This window comes from Parathielavia appendiculata (assembly GCF_033297405.1).
Source record: "Parathielavia appendiculata strain CBS 731.68 unplaced genomic scaffold N657scaffold_8, whole genome shotgun sequence".
Classification (NCBI taxonomy): Eukaryota; Fungi; Ascomycota; class Sordariomycetes; order Sordariales; family Chaetomiaceae; genus Parathielavia; species Parathielavia appendiculata.
The window spans coordinates 486,357-502,742 of NW_026944227.1; the positions used below are offsets into that span (position 1 = coordinate 486,357).

Below are 16,386 nucleotides of genomic sequence, written 5' to 3' on the forward strand. Positions count from 1 at the left end.
CAAAGCTGCTCGAAAGCCTTCAATACTCTCGCACCTCACGTCCCTGTCCCAAGTCACAACACAAACATTCCCTCGCTCACTTCTAATTCCATCTTTCACGATGGGTGTATCTGACTGGTTCAACTACTTTTTCTCATATCTTTGCTACTTCCTCTCAGATCTCGGGCTTTACTCTGACTACAGGGTCATCGTCGGGCTCGAGAACGCCGGGTAATCAAGGCTGCTCCAAACTAATCGCAAACAATGCGCCAGGCTCCGCTTTTGTCACATCCGAATCACTCCCCGACTCCGAGACGCTGACTGTGGGCAAGGTTTCCTTCACCACTCTGGACGTCGGCAATCAGCACGGAAACCGTGCGCTATGGATGAAGACCGTCTGCGGGACCTCGGCTATCATCTTCATGGTCGACGCCCGGGATACTGAGCGGTTCGACGAAGCCGCGGCGGAACTGCACGCCCTCGACGCTGCCAGGGGACTTGAGCGGGTGCCGTTCCCGGTGCTGGGCAATAAAATTGACTGTCCAGGTGCAGGTACGTGGTGAATCCCCCCAGTGGTCTGTTGAGATAACTCAGGCTGCCGCTTCGATTATGCTGTTGCTAACCTACGGTTTTTTATGGAATGGTCACTAAGGAACAAATCTGGTGGAATCGACTTCGGGTAATCCGTACACGAAATCAAAAATAGGCCAGTCAATGTTGTCCTGTGCTCCGTAGCCGAAAGGGTAGGATACCAGGGGGGTATTAAATTGCTTGCGCACAATTTACACAGTACATGTATAAAATTTACATACCTGTTCACGATCACGCGTGAATTTCAAAAGGTGCTGTGCTTGTGACATCTAATTACATACGGCGAAGGGCAATGTCGATCCCAAATGGGCGCCAATGTCAAGATTTTGATAGCTATGGACGGCTAGATTATTTAGAGCGCCAGCGGTGTGCTGAGATCCAGTTAGGTATGCGATTTGCTTCTCCCTGCAGATTGTGATAACAATCCTCCCCTCGAGAGGCTACATGACCCTGCAAAACGCCTCCCAGAATAGGTAATGTCACAACCATGTAAGGTGTGCTGCGTACCTCATCGTCTATACAGTGACGCCCACATTCCGTCAGTCTCAGGCTGTGTCCCAGTGCTATGCGAAGGACGTATGATTTATTGTCAACCGCTCGACGCGTTACTGAGCATATCAGAGACAGCATCCCAGGATAGGCGGCTTTGGGGGTCGCTGGAGTAGTTGGCGTTGATCAGGCACAGCGAATGTTATCGTCGAATAGCCTCTTCTTTTGGGTTCTATGCTCCTTAGAAGTGATGATATTCGGCGCGGGCAATACGAATGGTGATTGATGGTGACCCAGTGATGCTGCTGCAGAGACATGACCATTAGCTCACCTATCACTCATCCCTGCCAGTAGCGGAGGGATGGTTTACTTGAGGTTTGCCAGCACCCCTTGAAAGTCCAGCAACTGGGTAACTTGAGGCTCAGCCATCTACTTTCTCACACATCCTTCAAGGATGAAGCCAATGATCCGTCAGTTTCTAAACACGGAGCCATCTGGAAATCGCAAATTCATTGCTGGTGTCGGAAGCTTGCAAGTCGCGAACCCGGATATTCCCCGATGAATAAGAGAAAGACACGGCAAGACCTAATTAGACTCTTGATTGTTCCAACCACAGGGCCATGAAATCTGACAATTATCGCTGTACAGAATGAATTACAAACGCCAAAGCGTTTATCCAAGAAAAATAAAGAAAGAAAACATCGCTGGGGCAAGTGGAAGGCGGCCCCTGCCAACAAGGGTTCGATCGGGAGTACCGCAATCGAGGGATTACGGAGAGAAATGGGCGGGTCTGGTGGTGAAGAGGGTGGGGAGGAAGGGGGGATGGTGGAGGAGGCTCCCTGCAAGGCGGTGTATCTGGGGAAAGCAGACATTAGTCAAGGGTCTCTCGTAGGAACAGTGTGCATTGATGTTCTGCGCGTTGCATGCAAGCATATCCGTACCCGCGATGGACTCGCACATAGTGCGAGCAGGGCCGTCCGGGGGGATGAAGTAGAGCACAATGGGCGCCGGGGCTGGCCACTATGATGATACCGCAGAAGATCTTCGATTCTTGACGCTACTCATAATCAGCAGGCCCCCGCCGAATAAGAACATGAAGAAAAGGAAGATAAAAGATGGGAATAGAGAAGCAAAAAGGAAAATGAAAAGAAAGAGAGGAAGAAAAGAGACAAAATGGTTGAGTACTAACCCTCAACACTATACCAAAAAGAAAGATGAAAAGAAAGAGAGAAGGAAAACAGAAGAAGGTTGAGTACCTAGGTAACCCTCAACACTACCTTAGGCGGTTTGTCCTAATTATTTTCTTTCTGAATTATCAAAACAAGGATTTGGCTGGTGGTCCCCTGAACCACCAACTCTGAAACACTCAAAACCCACGTATTTGCACAGGGAAGCGACATCTGAATCAAAAAGTAACCAACAGAGCTGTTATTTCGACACAGAATAAGGTTATGCCACTCGGTATCCTACCCATCAAGAACGTCACGGTACTTGTCTGCATCCCTGACGCTCGGCTTGACCTCCTGCAGCGCCCTCTCCCAATCCTCCATGGTGATGACCGGATCCACCGCGGCAGCAGCAGCATCACCGCGGGCGTCGTCAACGGCCCCCTCCTTCTTCTGCGTCAGATACGCCCGCTCCAGACACGCCTGCGCCGCCGCCTGCAGGAGGTTGCCCAGGTCTGCGCCCGAGAAGCCCGTGCAGCGCATGTCGAGCGCCACTTTTTCCAGGTCGGCCTCGCGGGTGCCATGATGATCATCTATGCCTGCAGTATCCGGAGAGGTGGTGGTAGTTGTGGTGGCGAATTGCGCGTTAATATCCGGCATGTCCACGTCCGCATCCCTGCTGTTCTTTGCAGTAGCTGCTGCAGCTGCCGCCACGTCTCTGCGCGCCTTGGAGACCGTGTTGCGGTACAACGTTTTGAGGATCGCGACCCTGTCTTCGGCCGAGGGCAGGCCGACGTAGATGCTGGTTCCCAGCCGGCCCGGGCGACGGATGGCTTCGTCGATGATGTCGGGCCGGTTGGTCGCGCCAATGACGTAGATGCCGGACCGGTCGCCGACGCCGTCGAGCTCGGTGAGAAGCGTGTTGACGACGCGGGCGCTGGCGTCCGAGAGGGAGTCGTCGCGCTTTGGGACGAGAGCATCCATCTCGTCGAAGAACAGGATGCAGGGCGCGGAGGACTTGGCGCGTGCGAACAGCTGCCGGACGGCGCGCTCGGATTCGCCGACGTATTTGTTGAGTAGTTCGGGGCCCTTGATGGAGATAAAGTTGGCTTTGGACTCGTTGGCGACCGCTTTGGCAACCAAGGTTTTGCCGCACCCCGGTGGACCCCAGAGCAGGATACCTGCTGCGGGCTTGATGCCGACGCGGGAGAAGAGGTCTGGGTCCTTGATGGGGCCAATAATAGACATTTCGAGTTTCTTGCGGACATCTTCAAGCGCGCCGACGTGGGCCCAAGTCGTGTCCGGAATGGTGCTGAAGCCTTCACGTTTGGAAGCAGGTTGCACGCGCGACACGGCGGCTTTGAACTGAGCCATGGTGATGCGATTCTCGTCCCAGTGGGCGTGGCTGTCTTCAAGAAGGATCCAGTCGCGTTGTCTTTGGGAGGCCGAAAGGAGGTAGTCTGGGGGTTTTGAGGCACGGGCCTTGTGGATGAGCTCGTCGAGTTTGGTCCGACAGCTTACGGATACCGCGGCCTTGACGACGTACTGGAGATCGCTGCCAACGTAGCCCGGGGTCATCTTCGCCAGCTCTCGAAAGTTGACGTCGTCTGCCAGACTCAGATCGCGCGTGAGGGACCTGAGGATCGCTTCGCGGGCTGTCTCGTTCGGCATGCCTATGTCGATCTCGGAGCTGAAGCGGCGGCGGATAGCTGGGTCGAGGGATTCGGGTCTGGTGGTGGCGGCAAGCACGACGACGTTTTTCCCCAGGGGTGTGTTTTGTTTGATGCGGTCCATGCCATGCATAATCTCAGCCACAATGCGGCCCTCCATGCCCTTGTTGGCGCTCTCGCGCTTACCGGCGATGCTGTCAATCTCGTCGAAGAAGAGGAGACACGGGGCGAGGCGGATGGCTTCGTCAAAGACATCGCGGATGTTTTTCTCGGACTCGCCCGACGTTCCACCGATCACGGACGGCGCCGAGACTGGGATGAAGGCCGTACCAACGCTACGTGCGACAGCGTATGCGAGAGTCGTCTTTCCGCAGCCAGAGGGGCCGTGCAACAGGACGCCGTTATCATAGCGGTAGCCCATCTTTTCACAGGCTTCGCCTGCGCGAAGGGGAAACCAAAGCTCATCCAGAAGCCTTCCCAGCGTCTCATCGACGCCTGCAATGTCCAAGATGGAGACGCCGGCGGGAGGGCTCCGGTCGACCTCCTTCGGACCGCTCTTCCTCTTCTTGGGCCTCGGCTCGCCGTTAGCTTGCCTATCAGCGGCAAAGGCAGATGTGCCATCAATTCCATTGGGAGTTTCCATGCTAGGGGCGTCCTTAGCGACCTCGGACGATGGGCCACCAGGTGTTGTCGCAGGTGTTGTTGCGGCGGGTGTAGAAGTCGAGCTCGCGAAACCCCAGGACTTGGCAATCTGGCGGTTCAGCAGGTTGTGCTCTCGCTCGGCCTTTGCTGCCTTTGCTCTTTCCAGCTCCTGCGCCTCGAGCAGGTCGTCCGAGTCCTCCTGCTCGTCGACCTTGGCCTGCTCCTTTCGCACTGCAAGCACTCGTTCAATGGAGTCCTCCAGGGGCCGCTTCTTCTGCCGTGCCAAGCTCGAATTGGAGCGCTTGATGGTGTCGTAGACGAATCCTACCGTTAGCCGCGGTTTGCGGCCCTTCTCGTTTTCCTCTTGTTGTTCCTCGAGTTTGAGCACTATCTGGTAAACGTCCCGGTCTAAGCCCAGGTTGCCAAAACCTCGGCGAGACATGGTGGAAAATTGAAATTAACAAAAGACAAACAGGACAAATCACAAAGCGCCCGCTCAAAGCCAGCTGCCCAGGGCATCATCCAAAAGTGAACTTTGACCCAGCGCGGCAGCGGTGACGAATCTGGGTCATCGCGTGTGAGTGGATGATGGACTTTCGAAAGGAGTCGTGCATGAGGAAAAAATGTCGTCGAATGGATTGCAACGGTCAAACCGTGCAGTGGGTCTGATCTTGCTCCGTATTTAACGAGCGTACTTGTACTGTACAGTCCAGCCTGAATGTGGCACATGGCATGCGCTACACAAAGGGGAAAATGGAAGCAGTAAAAAAAGGAGAAAAGCTAATCAAATGAAAACAATAAGTAGAGTTAAGAAATTAGGTGAAAAGAAATAACATAAGATAAGAAGGAGAAGATAGGAAAATGAAATGAAAGGAAAACGAAAGAATAACAAACTCGAACCATAATAATTAGCCGCATGCTTGAAGAGGGTCCCGCGCTCGACGAAAGCGGATGAAGGGCTGGACTGTGATACCACCACATTACATTACACCACGAATAACGCTGGCTTCGAAGTTTGAAGTCCAATTCCAAGCCGCCTCAAGCAACGTAATCGTCGATGACAAGAAGAAAAAAAAGGAGATACTGGACGAAGACTGAGAACGGGAAAGAAGGTGGAGTGAAAACCAGGTAAGAAGGAGAAATGAACTCAAGAACTTCACGTTGATGCATATACTGTGGTACGGCATTTCTGGACAATGGTAGCAGCTCGACCCTAACCCCAACAGTTTTAGTTGGTTTTTTTCTTTTTGGTTTTTTGTATGTATACAACAAATATTGGCGCTTGTCTTCAACTTCGAATTCGTCTACTGTCGGTACATCATCAAGCTGGGAAGACGAGCGAAGTGACCATACCGATGCAAGGTGCAGGTATGTAAGTATCTTTGTCATGGTAAACCCAGGGTGAGGACGTGAGAGAAGAAGGAGAGAAGAAGATGTTGGCGAAGGCATACATCATCCCCCCAAATAAACATTTATGATTAAGCCACTGGGAGGCTTCCAAGGATTGAGACAAGCGTATCACCAGAGTCTGCATAAAGTAGTCAAGTCAAGAAAGGCAACTCTCTGAGATTAATGACTGTTATTCTCCGCCGTCTCCTAGGCTCATCAGGCTGTCTGACATTACTTTCACACTCAAATCATGAAATCAACCCCATATGCCAGCTCGTTCCTTCTTGAAATCGTCTGCAACTATGTCCATGTCCATGTCCATTTATGCTCTCCGCCTGTCTTCCCACCACCAAAAAGTACGCCATCCCACCCAGCCAAATGCAAAGCCTCGTAGAACGCCACATCCGCCAAACCCATCCAGAACCTCCCTCAATTTACACCAAATCAGTCCGTAGTCAGCAACGAGCAGCAGCGAGTCGAGAACTTCTAAAGACAACTCCACCCTCAGACGCCATTGGCAGTAACCCGCAAATCCTGGGGCACCGCCCAGCCATGCGATCGAACCGCCCTCTCAAACGCCTCAATCGCCTCGGCAACGCCATAGTCCTTTTTTCTCCCCGCCATGACCCTGCGATCCAGCCTTGCCGGCTTGGGTTCCAGACTGCACATAGCCATGCGCACCTGCAACAAGACGCTCTCCATGCTGCTAACGGGACTCCAGCCCGACGACGTCAGCAGCTCCATGCACATGGCGCCGCCCGCCGTGACATGCCCCCCGCCGCCCTCCATAAAGGGCAGGAACCGCGGGCGGACGACGCGCACAAACGGCGGCGCGAAGGGATACCCGCCCCCGAAGCGCACTTCGAGCACGACTGACGTGGTGCCCGCCTTCTTCATGTCCTGCGCCAGCGGCAGCGACGGGTTGAAGCTATGCAGCTGGACGATCCACTGGTAGAGGTTGCTGATGCTGTCAAAGTCCATGTACCAGCCCAGCTCGTGGAGCGACATCCTGGACTGGAGGGTCTGGAGGCGCACCAGCTCGCGGCTGAGGGACTTGGTGGCGGCCTCGGTTGCGAATGACGGCGGCGCGAGCCGCAAGAGCGACGACAGATCGAGCGAGCCCGGTTCAAAGTCGGTCATTGCTCGGTAGATGTTGATGTTAGCTGGGGTGGGGGGGCGCGCGCCGCCACTGTGGATGTCAGATAGGTTTGCTTTCGGGGGGTTGGTTTGCAGGCCTTAAACGTACACGTCCTGTGTCATCGCCATGTCCATGCTAGAGGCAGGCGACGCCGACTTCTTAGTTGGCGGGCCGTCGATAGCATCATGTTCGTCATCTGTGAGCAATATTGATACGTCTTCAGCGTCCTCTTCCCCGTCGCTATCCTCCAACTGGTGCACCGCTCGCTTGGTAGGGCTCAACGACGTTGTACCGGCTGCTGGGCCAATGGTTCGGAATGGGATGGCGGACAATGGAATTTGCAGCGGCTTGCCCGACTGCCCATAAATCTCGAGCCCTGGCGCCTGAGGGTAGAACGTTTCTTTCTTTAACGCCCGTCCTGCTTGGTGATCTGATCCCTTGTTCGTACTCTTGTTCCCTGTGCCATTATGAGTCACCCTCCCATGTGCCTGGACAAACAAATACCGGCATTGATGCCAGTCGAGTTGAGAGACCACAAAATGCGGCGTACGCGCCACGAATTCGTCCGACGCATTGATGATCTCGTTCAGGCTCAGACACGAGGTGATGTTGAGATCCGAGTTTGGCCATGCGTGTTGCCCCCCGGAGCTGTAGCTGATGCTCGTGCTGGAATGGGGACTAAAGTAAACACCATGACCGTAGGCGCGGCCACAGCGGATGTCCTGAAAGTCCAAGCCGGTACGCACGATGCTGTGCCAGTTGGCTATATTGCTTCCGTGCCAGGCAAAGATGGTCGGATTCTTGTGGATAGGTTTGCGTGCGGCAACCTCCTGGAGCGCCCGGTTGAAGCGCAGCTCCTTGTCCGGCGAGCCTTGAGCAAAGCGAAACTGGATCCAACCGTCCATTCCCAGGATGCGCTCATGTTCTCGGTTCCTGCCCTTACCAGCTACTCCTGAGAGCCCTTGACACCTCGTGTTCTGCCCTTTGGACCCGCCTGCTGGGGTTTCGGATCCTTTCTGCGCTGGTTGGGTGACAAGGCGCGACCGGTCGACTTGGAAGATACAAGAACGGTTCGAGGACACGATCCACCGGAGAAGGGATGCCGCGGCCGGAGAAATACGCTCCATGGAACGGAGGGTGCTGTGAGGATGGCTAGACAGCCAGTCCCCGATCTCGAGAATGGACGGCAGAGTATCAAGGACGTGGCGCATGGCAATTCCTTTGCTGGTGTCGTCCATTGAATCGAACTCGGCGTCGTAAGGGTAAACATCAGCGATGCCCATTTCCGCCGGGGTTGGATGAGGTTGGACCACGCCTGGATATGGACCATACATGGCGTCAAGCGCCGGCCCGGCTGTGCCCGGCAGCTGTTGTATCATAGCCCAGGTGGCGGCCGACTTACCCATCACGTCAATGGCAGCCGTTTTCATGGCAATATTGACTTCTCGTACACGTGCATGGAAGACTCCGCTCTCGCTAGGCGTGCGGAACGCGAGCCACCGAGCCGGGGCCAGATGGTCGACGAAGCCCTGGCCGCCCTCACCATCGAAAACCAGACGGGACTTGTCAGCCGTCACTTTTGCGTTCAGGGGAGTGGCCGTAACGCTGAGCAGGTCTGGGACCCTGAGGCGCAATCCAACTGGAAGGGAGCGAATTGGGAGCTTTGTTTCCGTTTGAGGCGCGACGCCGTAGCCATATCCCCGAAATGGCTGAATGGCGGTGTAGCACAGACTGACGAGAAGGTCGACGACGTAGGGTTCCGTGAGTATCTCGTGCTCCACGGCAGGACCAAATCCCATGGCCATGTACTGAAACAAGCACAGCGGGTCAGAGCAGACGTATGGCCTGAGAGCCTCGAAACCCTTTTCCAGCCGACGATGACACCGCAGGCAGTACTCGGTGCATTTGACAAAGTAGCGCATGGCGAACTGCATTGCTACGAGGGGCAGGCTGCGCTCATTTGCTGGACCCTCCTCCAGGAGATGGTCCCGACCGAGAATATCATGCCCGTCTGCTGCGAGGTCCGAAGTCTGGGATGCTTGGCCGGGAGCAGGGGGCTGCGGTGGCTGGTCGGCCTCAGTGCAGAAACCAGTCCGTGTCAGGAAGTATTCGTTTGCCCCCTCCCAATCCAGATGTGAGTTTTCGCGGATCTTCAGCAGAGAGATAAAACTCTCGTTCAGAAACGATTCCAGAGAATTGGAAATGAAGAGCTTCTCGAAGTGAGCTACGTCTGCATGCTTCGTCTCGCTGTTGTCAAGGGCTAGAGCGTGGGTGGATTCTGCAAAGGCGCCCAGCGCCTGGTGGAGGGATGGTTTGTATTTGTTGCATTTCCCGATGCGAAATGTCACCTCGGTGTGAGATGCGGCCTGGGCAATGACACGCTCCAAAGGGTCGTATTTCTTCGCGAAGCGAATAAGTAGGACGACATAATCGGGGAACTTCACGTCCCAGGCCTCCATGGCTTCGTCCGACAGGGCTAGTTTGTCCACGCGGACGGAGATGGAAACGATGCCGGTTGCGGCTGTCCTGCCAAAGCTGTCGAGGAAACCGACCTTGTATCCGGCTTGCTTAATTTGGCGCAGATCCCGTCTGATGCGCTGAAGTAGAGGCTTTGGTGTATCTACGGGCTTCGCGCGTTGATGGAACGATCGGAAAGTCGACGAGGGCAGGCCGAATTCGTCTCCATCGGAAGGGTAGTCTGCGTCATACGCGGCATCGTAGTCGTCGTTTTCATCCTCATCGTCGTACTCGTCCAGGCTGTCATCCTCGCCGCCGACGTCACGAACAATCTCCTTTTCGAGACGACCAGCAAATACGGCCACCATTTCGTAGACAGAGAGGCCAGAGAGACAATCCTGAGCGACCTTGACGGCAGCCTCGACAGGCGGGGGCGGATCGGGGTCGTCGGTCCAGAGCAGAAACGAGTTTCCGTCGGGATATTCGCTGACATCCTGGGCCAGGACTTGGATGTGTATGTCTCGTGTCAGGCTGTCGTGGTGGTATTTGATGACGACATTGCCGTCAGAATCGCCGTTTGTCACAGAGAGCACGCCGGAAATGGCACCGCTGGCGACTTTCTGGGCGGCCGTGGAAACATCTGCTCTGAACTTTTTGAAGCCCATGGCTGCTCCGGTGTGAGAATTCAAGAAGAGAGGCGCCGGTCCGGGCAGGGTGAGGGTAGAAGTCGGTCTGTTGGGTGCTGCCTTGCCAGATTCGTTGCGGACTGGGTTGGGCTGGGCAGCTTCTCAGGATGTCAGTCGCCCAGTCAAGGCAAGTTGCGTGGCTCACGACGAAATTTAGAGCCTTTCCTTTGGACTTTTTGATCAATTGGTCAACGAAAGAGCTTCCTTGTTCTGCCTTCTCTCTGCCTTCTGCCTTTTTTGCACCATGTCGTCCTGGTCTAGTCAAGAATGAAGCGACAACAACAAACACCAATGTGTTTCTTGTGGCAGCGTAACAGGTCGGAGGGAAGGCTGATGCAGGGACGGGAGGTGGATGACCAGTGAGGGTGAGGTGATAATGTCAGATGCCGCTACGCAACTTTGCGCAAGTTGAGATCTGATCAGGCCTCGGAAGTCGGCTCCGCCGAAGGTCCAGGAAGTTTGACCTGCGGACTTGTGCGAGATTCAGTTTGCTCTGTTGCCCTAGCATCATCAATGCCCGGTAAACTTGACGTATTTATCTCCCGCAACAAGTGCACCTTCCATCCCAAGAAACGCGCGGCAGGCAGCAACAGCGGGGTTTCAGCTTGAAAGGGAACAGTCGCAGGGCTGCCAGCTCCGCGAGTCGCTTTCTCTCCTGCCAACCACCGACAGGCGCGCATCGTGTCAATCGAGGACCGGGATTTCAGCTCAGGTAGGTAGCAAACGATTTGAACGTCAGGGGGAAGTTGCAATTTTCTCAACTCACAGAACACCCTACCGAATCAGCAACAGACACATCAATGCCAGGCACATCCAGCTCATCCCGATAAAGACGGCGGCAGCCATGCATCGCCCTAAGCAGTTGGGTGGGAACCAAAAATCGGTCATGATAGCTCGAACGATTCCCTGTATCTCGTAGTTCAGCTTGTTGCATGAAGCCTTTCGCGCAAGGAGACTGTTCCAAGTTGCACGTCGTTCAGACTCGGTGGAGTAAGGTAGCAATGTGGCAGCTGTGCCAGACAAGTACCAGCTGTGACAGCCTGACAGGGTATGCGCCAGCTGCCAGAGCCAAGCTTCAAGCTGGCCGCAAGCTTCAACCGCTATCCATGATCAGAGATTCAGAGAAGCCATCTTATTCTTGACCCAACAACGTTCTGAGTGAACCAGATAGGTATCTAACCACACCACTTCTACAGCTTTAAGGTAAACCGTCACAAGAATTCAACCGCACCTTGATATAGGACTCGAACCGGAAGTCGTACGATGGACTGAGCCAGAGCAGGAAAAAGCGACATTAACCCCACCGCCTCCAAAACACCAGCAGTGGGCGCTTCGGGTGTAAGCAATGGCTGGGGACTCGGAGCCTTCACGGCCAAGACAAAGTAGTGCCGCATCAGGCACACGGAGCATTGCCATCCACGCAAGGCAGCAGTCCAAACGACCTGTCCAGGCCCAGTCCCAACATGTCGCCGATCCCGTTCTGCACGACTTCTTGAGCCCTTCATATGATGCCGCCTCTTACCTCAACATTACTCTACCACCTTTGCAGACCTCGTCCCGAGTATTCGGAAGTCAGGGCTCCAACCAGGGCGCCGTGCCTCTTGCGGAGCTCTCCATCCAAACTCAGGCACTGCTGTCGCAGCTCAACGCCCACACCACTAGACTCACAGACACGCTGACTGAGCTTACAAACGACATTCTCAGGAGTGGCGGCCGGCTGGCCTACGAGGTAGAGCTATTGCGGGGCGAAACGCTCGGCTTGGCAGAGACTCTGACCGAGGGACTCGAGGACGACATTGCCAAGTTTGTGCCGGGCGGCATTCGGGACAGCATCACGGAGCCGAGGGGAGCGGCAGCCGACAGCCACGCGCCATCCTTTCATCAGCGGCGCATGTCACTACTTGCGCCGCCAGCAACCACTGCCACAACCGAGAAGAACAACACTCCATCAGGCGCAGCCCAAACTACCGGCCCACCCGACGAACCGCCCTACATCGCGCAGCTGCGCACTCTGACTCTCGTGCGGTCCCGCCTCGAGTCTGTCATCAAGATCTTTGGCGACGCCATGGAGTTTGTCTTCCCGCCCTCCGAACTGTCCGTGAGCTCGTCGTTCCTCTCCGTCTCGGCGCCCGACGCCGGCGGCGAGAGCCATAGCACCGAGGAGAAAGGGCGGCAGGTGCTGCAGTCGCTCCGGGACGAGATTGCCCGTCTCCTCGGCAACGCCGAGGACCCGATCAAGGGCATCGAGGATGCCGCGCGCCGCATCGAGGAGCTCAAGGAGCTGGCCACCGTTTGGAAGGGCACGGCCGAGGAGAAGGGGCGTTCCCGGTTCATTGAGAGCCTGGCCAAGATGGTGGAGGACAGGCATCGGGAGCTGCTGCGGGATGCGGACCAGTCGAGCCGGCGGGACAATGCCAGGCCTCAGATGGCGACGAGCAGCACAGGGGCGGCCGGTGCTGAGGTCGAGACCGGGCAGGCCGAGACCAAGGGGTATGGTGCTTACGGTCTCATCAGCCAGCTGCAAAAGCTGCGGAGTGGATTGTAGGGCGGCCGAGTGTGCTGGGGTGACATACTCGGCGAATTGGAATCGCTCGCATGTGCAAACACGAATATTCACCTGAGTTGGGAACTGTGCTTCTCAAATCGCACAGATCCATCAAGAAGTGCTCGTATTGCCGCCGCCATGGTTGGTGCCACGACTCAGAAGTAGTCGGCTGTTTCTCCCTATCACCCTCCGTTATTTGACCGCCATCTTGTTTCTCAGGCTTCATGTTGTCATGAGGGATATTGAGTGGATGATCCTGCGGGGTTCGCCATCTTCCTGCTAACATACCGTAAAATAACGTTGACTGGGCCATTCGATGCTCGGAGGCTTGCCCCACGTCACAAGTGTTTGGTTGACTGTGCTTACTGTTAGGGGTGAGGACAGAGAGTGTGACTGGTTGGGAGTCCTAGGACCTGTGCAGTCTCCCACCTTGGGACCATGCACTAAGACTTCCAATGATGGGGAGAGCCCAGGGAGAGTCCCCAAAATCCAAGGACAGTTCCCTATTACAGGGGACCCACCACAAAGACTTTCACACTCTGCCCCATAGACACCAGGCCTCTCACAGCCTCCCACCTCGCCGCATTGTCCTACCAACGCTACCCCAGGGATCGCACACGATCTCAGTCTGGTCGATGTCGCCCTGCACATACGGTATGTTGATCTCCTCGAGCGGCTGAAATTCTCCGTGTGCGTCCTTGCGCAGCGGAAGCGGTTTTATCCGAATCTCGCATGGTTTTCTCAGCCGAAAAGACCCAAACAATCATCAGAAACAAGCTCGATTGCTCACAGGTGACCACTCCTTGGTGCCTGATGTCTGAACCCCGACGAAGATGAATACTGGATCTGGGTGGTCGAAGTCGTTGGAGCCAACGTTCAACAAATCCGCACGCCCATATGAATTGTGCGGCAAAGCAACCCAATGACCATCCTTGTCCAAGCTGTAGGACGCACCCAGGCCCATTGCTGCCAGTCACCTTTCGGGATGACTTTTTGCCCATGTGGATCGTTCGGCATGCTGCCGGTTCAGTTGAGCCCGTATGTCGTCGGCCAGAGGATATCATGGTTCATGCGAGCATCCCAGCCGATGAGAGGAGCGATAAACCACATTGAAGGAGGCTTTGCCCGGAGCAGCCGCGACGGATTGGAAAACAGGAGCGAGAACTTGATTTCGTCCATTCCCAAGGTCTTCGTAGCTCGACCTGACTCTGGTTCACCTCGGCTTTGTACCGAGTGGGTGTAATGTTGGCAGCTGAGATGTTGGCAGGCGAGGGTGTGTCTTGGCCGATGGTCGACTTCAAGGGTCTGGGGAGAAGCAGAGTCAGGGAATGATTGGAAATTTTATAGACCTCTCGCTTTTCGGCTGCTGCTCACGGGCTCTTTATATAACCTTCGCTAGATCCTTTGCCTCGAGCGTCATCCTACCATCTCGTCCTTAGACGCGATACGTTTCCATAGCCGGGGCTTGTGGCTGGCTGAGCAGGCGGGCGCATAAATGCCCAACGTTATCACATTAGGATTACTTGGAAGTTTCGCATTGTGGGCTGGGAGGCGGAGAGGGAGAAGCGTGATCAGACTGTAGGTAACGTTAGCTGGCACTGCTGAATCAGCTCCAATGATACAAGCCACGCGCACGCAACTCCCTTGGGGAAATCTTGAAAGTTTCAATAATTTCTCCATCTCATCGCTAGATGAATGCGAGCACGATTCGCCCATATACCTGACTCCGACAGCAAGTGTTCGGCGATCGCGCACGCAGCGACGGAGGGTCAAAGTTTTTGCATTGCGACGAGATATCGCTGCAATCAGCGTTCATATTCCAAATTTCAAGCCACGTTTCATTGGAATGGAGATAGAACAAACGTCGAGCCGGGCTGTCGATGTTGAGAGACATCGTATGGTCACCGCTCCTTCCGATCGACGGGGACAGGACTGGCCCAAGTCCACCTGCACCCTTTCGGACAGGCCGTATCCTGTAATTGTACTAAGTATCCATGTCGAGGAGATGTTGATCTGGGCGCTTGGGACAATTGGTTGAGTTCTTTGCTGTGGTATCCGTGGGGATTTGGGAGTCCGCTCGATGTTTTGCCAGCTAGGAAATATCGAGCTACGACCGCAACGCAAGTTGTGCTTTGAATAACATATAAGAGAGGGCCAGAATAGACTTGGGATGACCTAAAAAGAGAGAAAGGGAAAGGAATAAAGTGCTCGCGTTCATCCAGGCGTGGCAATTTTCTCATTGAAACACGATTCTGGACCAGCTATTTAGGTACTGTAATTAACTATCAAATCGCTCTTGTAACTCGGGAGGCCTCCCTGCAACTCCCGAGAACCTACAATCACTTATATTCATTCGTTCGACATTCGCCAATCAGAGTATCAAATGTACAACGAGTATGTTGCTAATGTGCATGGGTCTCGCTACTGTGTCCTTTTTCAATCAAGTTTGCTGTATGCACGTGAGATGCCTCATGCCCTCCTTGGGGTACCAGGGTTACCAGGTAACTATTCGTCTCTGGTGTCTCGACTTGGCTGTGCTCTGGGTGGCAGACAAAGTAGTGTTCTTCGCATTCGATGGGAAGGACAACGATTTTGACTGGGACCGTCTGTGAGGTGAGAGAGTGGTACCAGACTATTTCCGTAGGAGGATACGGGTGCGTAGGAGGCATGCAGTCTCGGATTGGGTTGCTTATTAGACACCGGCGGCGTCATCGGAGAGCTGATATCGTCGTCGCGAGCGCCTTACATATTTGGTTGGGTAAGACGGCGGCTGCGGTGGGTATGCCACTCATGTCTAGCAAGGTAGCAGCACTGCGAAGAGCAAATCGTCCCGCACGTATCCGATGGATGAATTGGAACTTCGTAAAGGAGCATGTTAGGTTGCTGGCGGATAACGGGAGGCGCGTATGCGTGGCACCGCGCCGAAATCGCTCCTGCCTGCTCCCAAAATAGCCTGGAATGGCGATAAAATTCACGGGTTCGCTGGAGATATATGTGGCCAAGCAGGTAGGCCCATATCACGGGACGGGAGGGCCATGCGAGGCTGCATGAGGGGAGCATGGGGTAATCGGGTAACGTTGCTGTGGCTTGGTTTGGCTTCGCGGCTGTAAGTCTGTGTGAGACAGGCAGATGCTAGATGGCAGATGATGCTCAGATTCCAGTCTCCTGAGGTATGTTGTTAATTTCAAAATCTCATATCAACCTCGCCTTGCAGCCTGCATGTCAAAATTCCTTGCTCCGGTTTCAACCCAACGTCTTGATTTTCGTTAGCAGCAACAACAACAAATCACCCAAGTGTGGACCAGGTTTCGGCAGCGAGCAAGCATGCTTAAGTAGGCCTTCTCAGGGGACAGTTCTGGAGCAGCATCAATTGCCCTGCCTCGCGTTCCGGACCCGTTCCCTTGTCCACGCGGCCGTGTCCAACGAAGTGCACCTTGATGGTGGCCCGTCATGACAGGGCAAACATTCCTTCGGCAGGCATCAACAAGCTCGGTTAAGAAGACTTTACAAGAAGCATTGGAGCCTTTACTATTTCTTCATATTCACCTCAATTTCCATCACTTCGCACCCTCGTTCCAGCCCAGAACCTCTTCAGCGCTTCTCCCTCTCCAACAGTCATGCCACCGCAACCGAT

The 16,386-nt window shown here is 54.7% G+C and overlaps 7 protein-coding genes across 7 annotated transcripts; 4 read left to right on the forward strand and 3 right to left on the reverse strand.

The window, feature by feature from the left end:
• Window positions 1-100: 100 nt before the first annotated feature.
• Window positions 101-1,235, forward strand: N657DRAFT_681676 (Arf-domain-containing protein; the record flags this gene model as incomplete). The annotated part of the gene is made up of 3 exons (XM_062796411.1): window positions 101-106; window positions 159-531; window positions 1,192-1,235. The coding sequence occupies 3 exons, from the start codon at window positions 101-103 to the stop codon at window positions 1,233-1,235; spliced, it is 423 nt and encodes a 140-aa protein (XP_062646454.1).
• Window positions 1,236-1,981: 746 nt separating this feature from the next.
• On the forward strand, window positions 1,982-2,418 carry N657DRAFT_474147 (uncharacterized protein). Its single transcript, XM_062787535.1, has one exon. It carries the CDS (start codon window positions 2,060-2,062, stop codon window positions 2,309-2,311), a length of 252 nt encoding a protein of 83 aa, XP_062646455.1. The 5' UTR covers window positions 1,982-2,059; the 3' UTR covers window positions 2,312-2,418.
• On the reverse strand, window positions 2,131-5,163 carry N657DRAFT_646414 (AAA-domain-containing protein). The gene has a single exon (XM_062793118.1). It carries the CDS (start codon window positions 4,977-4,979, stop codon window positions 2,526-2,528), a length of 2,454 nt encoding a protein of 817 aa, XP_062646456.1. The 5' UTR covers window positions 4,980-5,163; the 3' UTR covers window positions 2,131-2,525.
• A 1,267-nt stretch (window positions 5,164-6,430) lies between these two features.
• On the reverse strand, window positions 6,431-10,186 carry N657DRAFT_574909 (uncharacterized protein; the record flags this gene model as incomplete). Its single annotated transcript, XM_062789063.1, has 2 exons — window positions 6,431-7,115; window positions 7,173-10,186. 2 exons carry the CDS (start codon window positions 10,184-10,186, stop codon window positions 6,431-6,433), a joined length of 3,699 nt encoding a protein of 1,232 aa, XP_062646457.1.
• A 1,183-nt stretch (window positions 10,187-11,369) lies between these two features.
• Window positions 11,370-13,080, forward strand: N657DRAFT_646417 (uncharacterized protein). Its single transcript, XM_062793119.1, has 2 exons — window positions 11,370-11,410; window positions 11,485-13,080. Exon 2 carries the CDS (start codon window positions 11,553-11,555, stop codon window positions 12,750-12,752), a length of 1,200 nt encoding a protein of 399 aa, XP_062646458.1. The 5' UTR covers window positions 11,370-11,410; window positions 11,485-11,552; the 3' UTR covers window positions 12,753-13,080.
• Window positions 12,911-13,339, forward strand: N657DRAFT_474153 (uncharacterized protein). Its single transcript, XM_062787536.1, has one exon. The coding sequence runs from the start codon at window positions 13,069-13,071 to the stop codon at window positions 13,300-13,302; it is 234 nt and encodes a 77-aa protein (XP_062646459.1). The 5' UTR covers window positions 12,911-13,068; the 3' UTR covers window positions 13,303-13,339.
• N657DRAFT_681680 (uncharacterized protein) lies at window positions 13,315-13,716 on the reverse strand (the record flags this gene model as incomplete). Its single annotated transcript, XM_062796412.1, has 2 exons — window positions 13,315-13,479; window positions 13,543-13,716. 2 exons carry the CDS (start codon window positions 13,714-13,716, stop codon window positions 13,315-13,317), a joined length of 339 nt encoding a protein of 112 aa, XP_062646460.1.
• Between the last annotated feature and the right edge of the window lie 2,670 nt (window positions 13,717-16,386).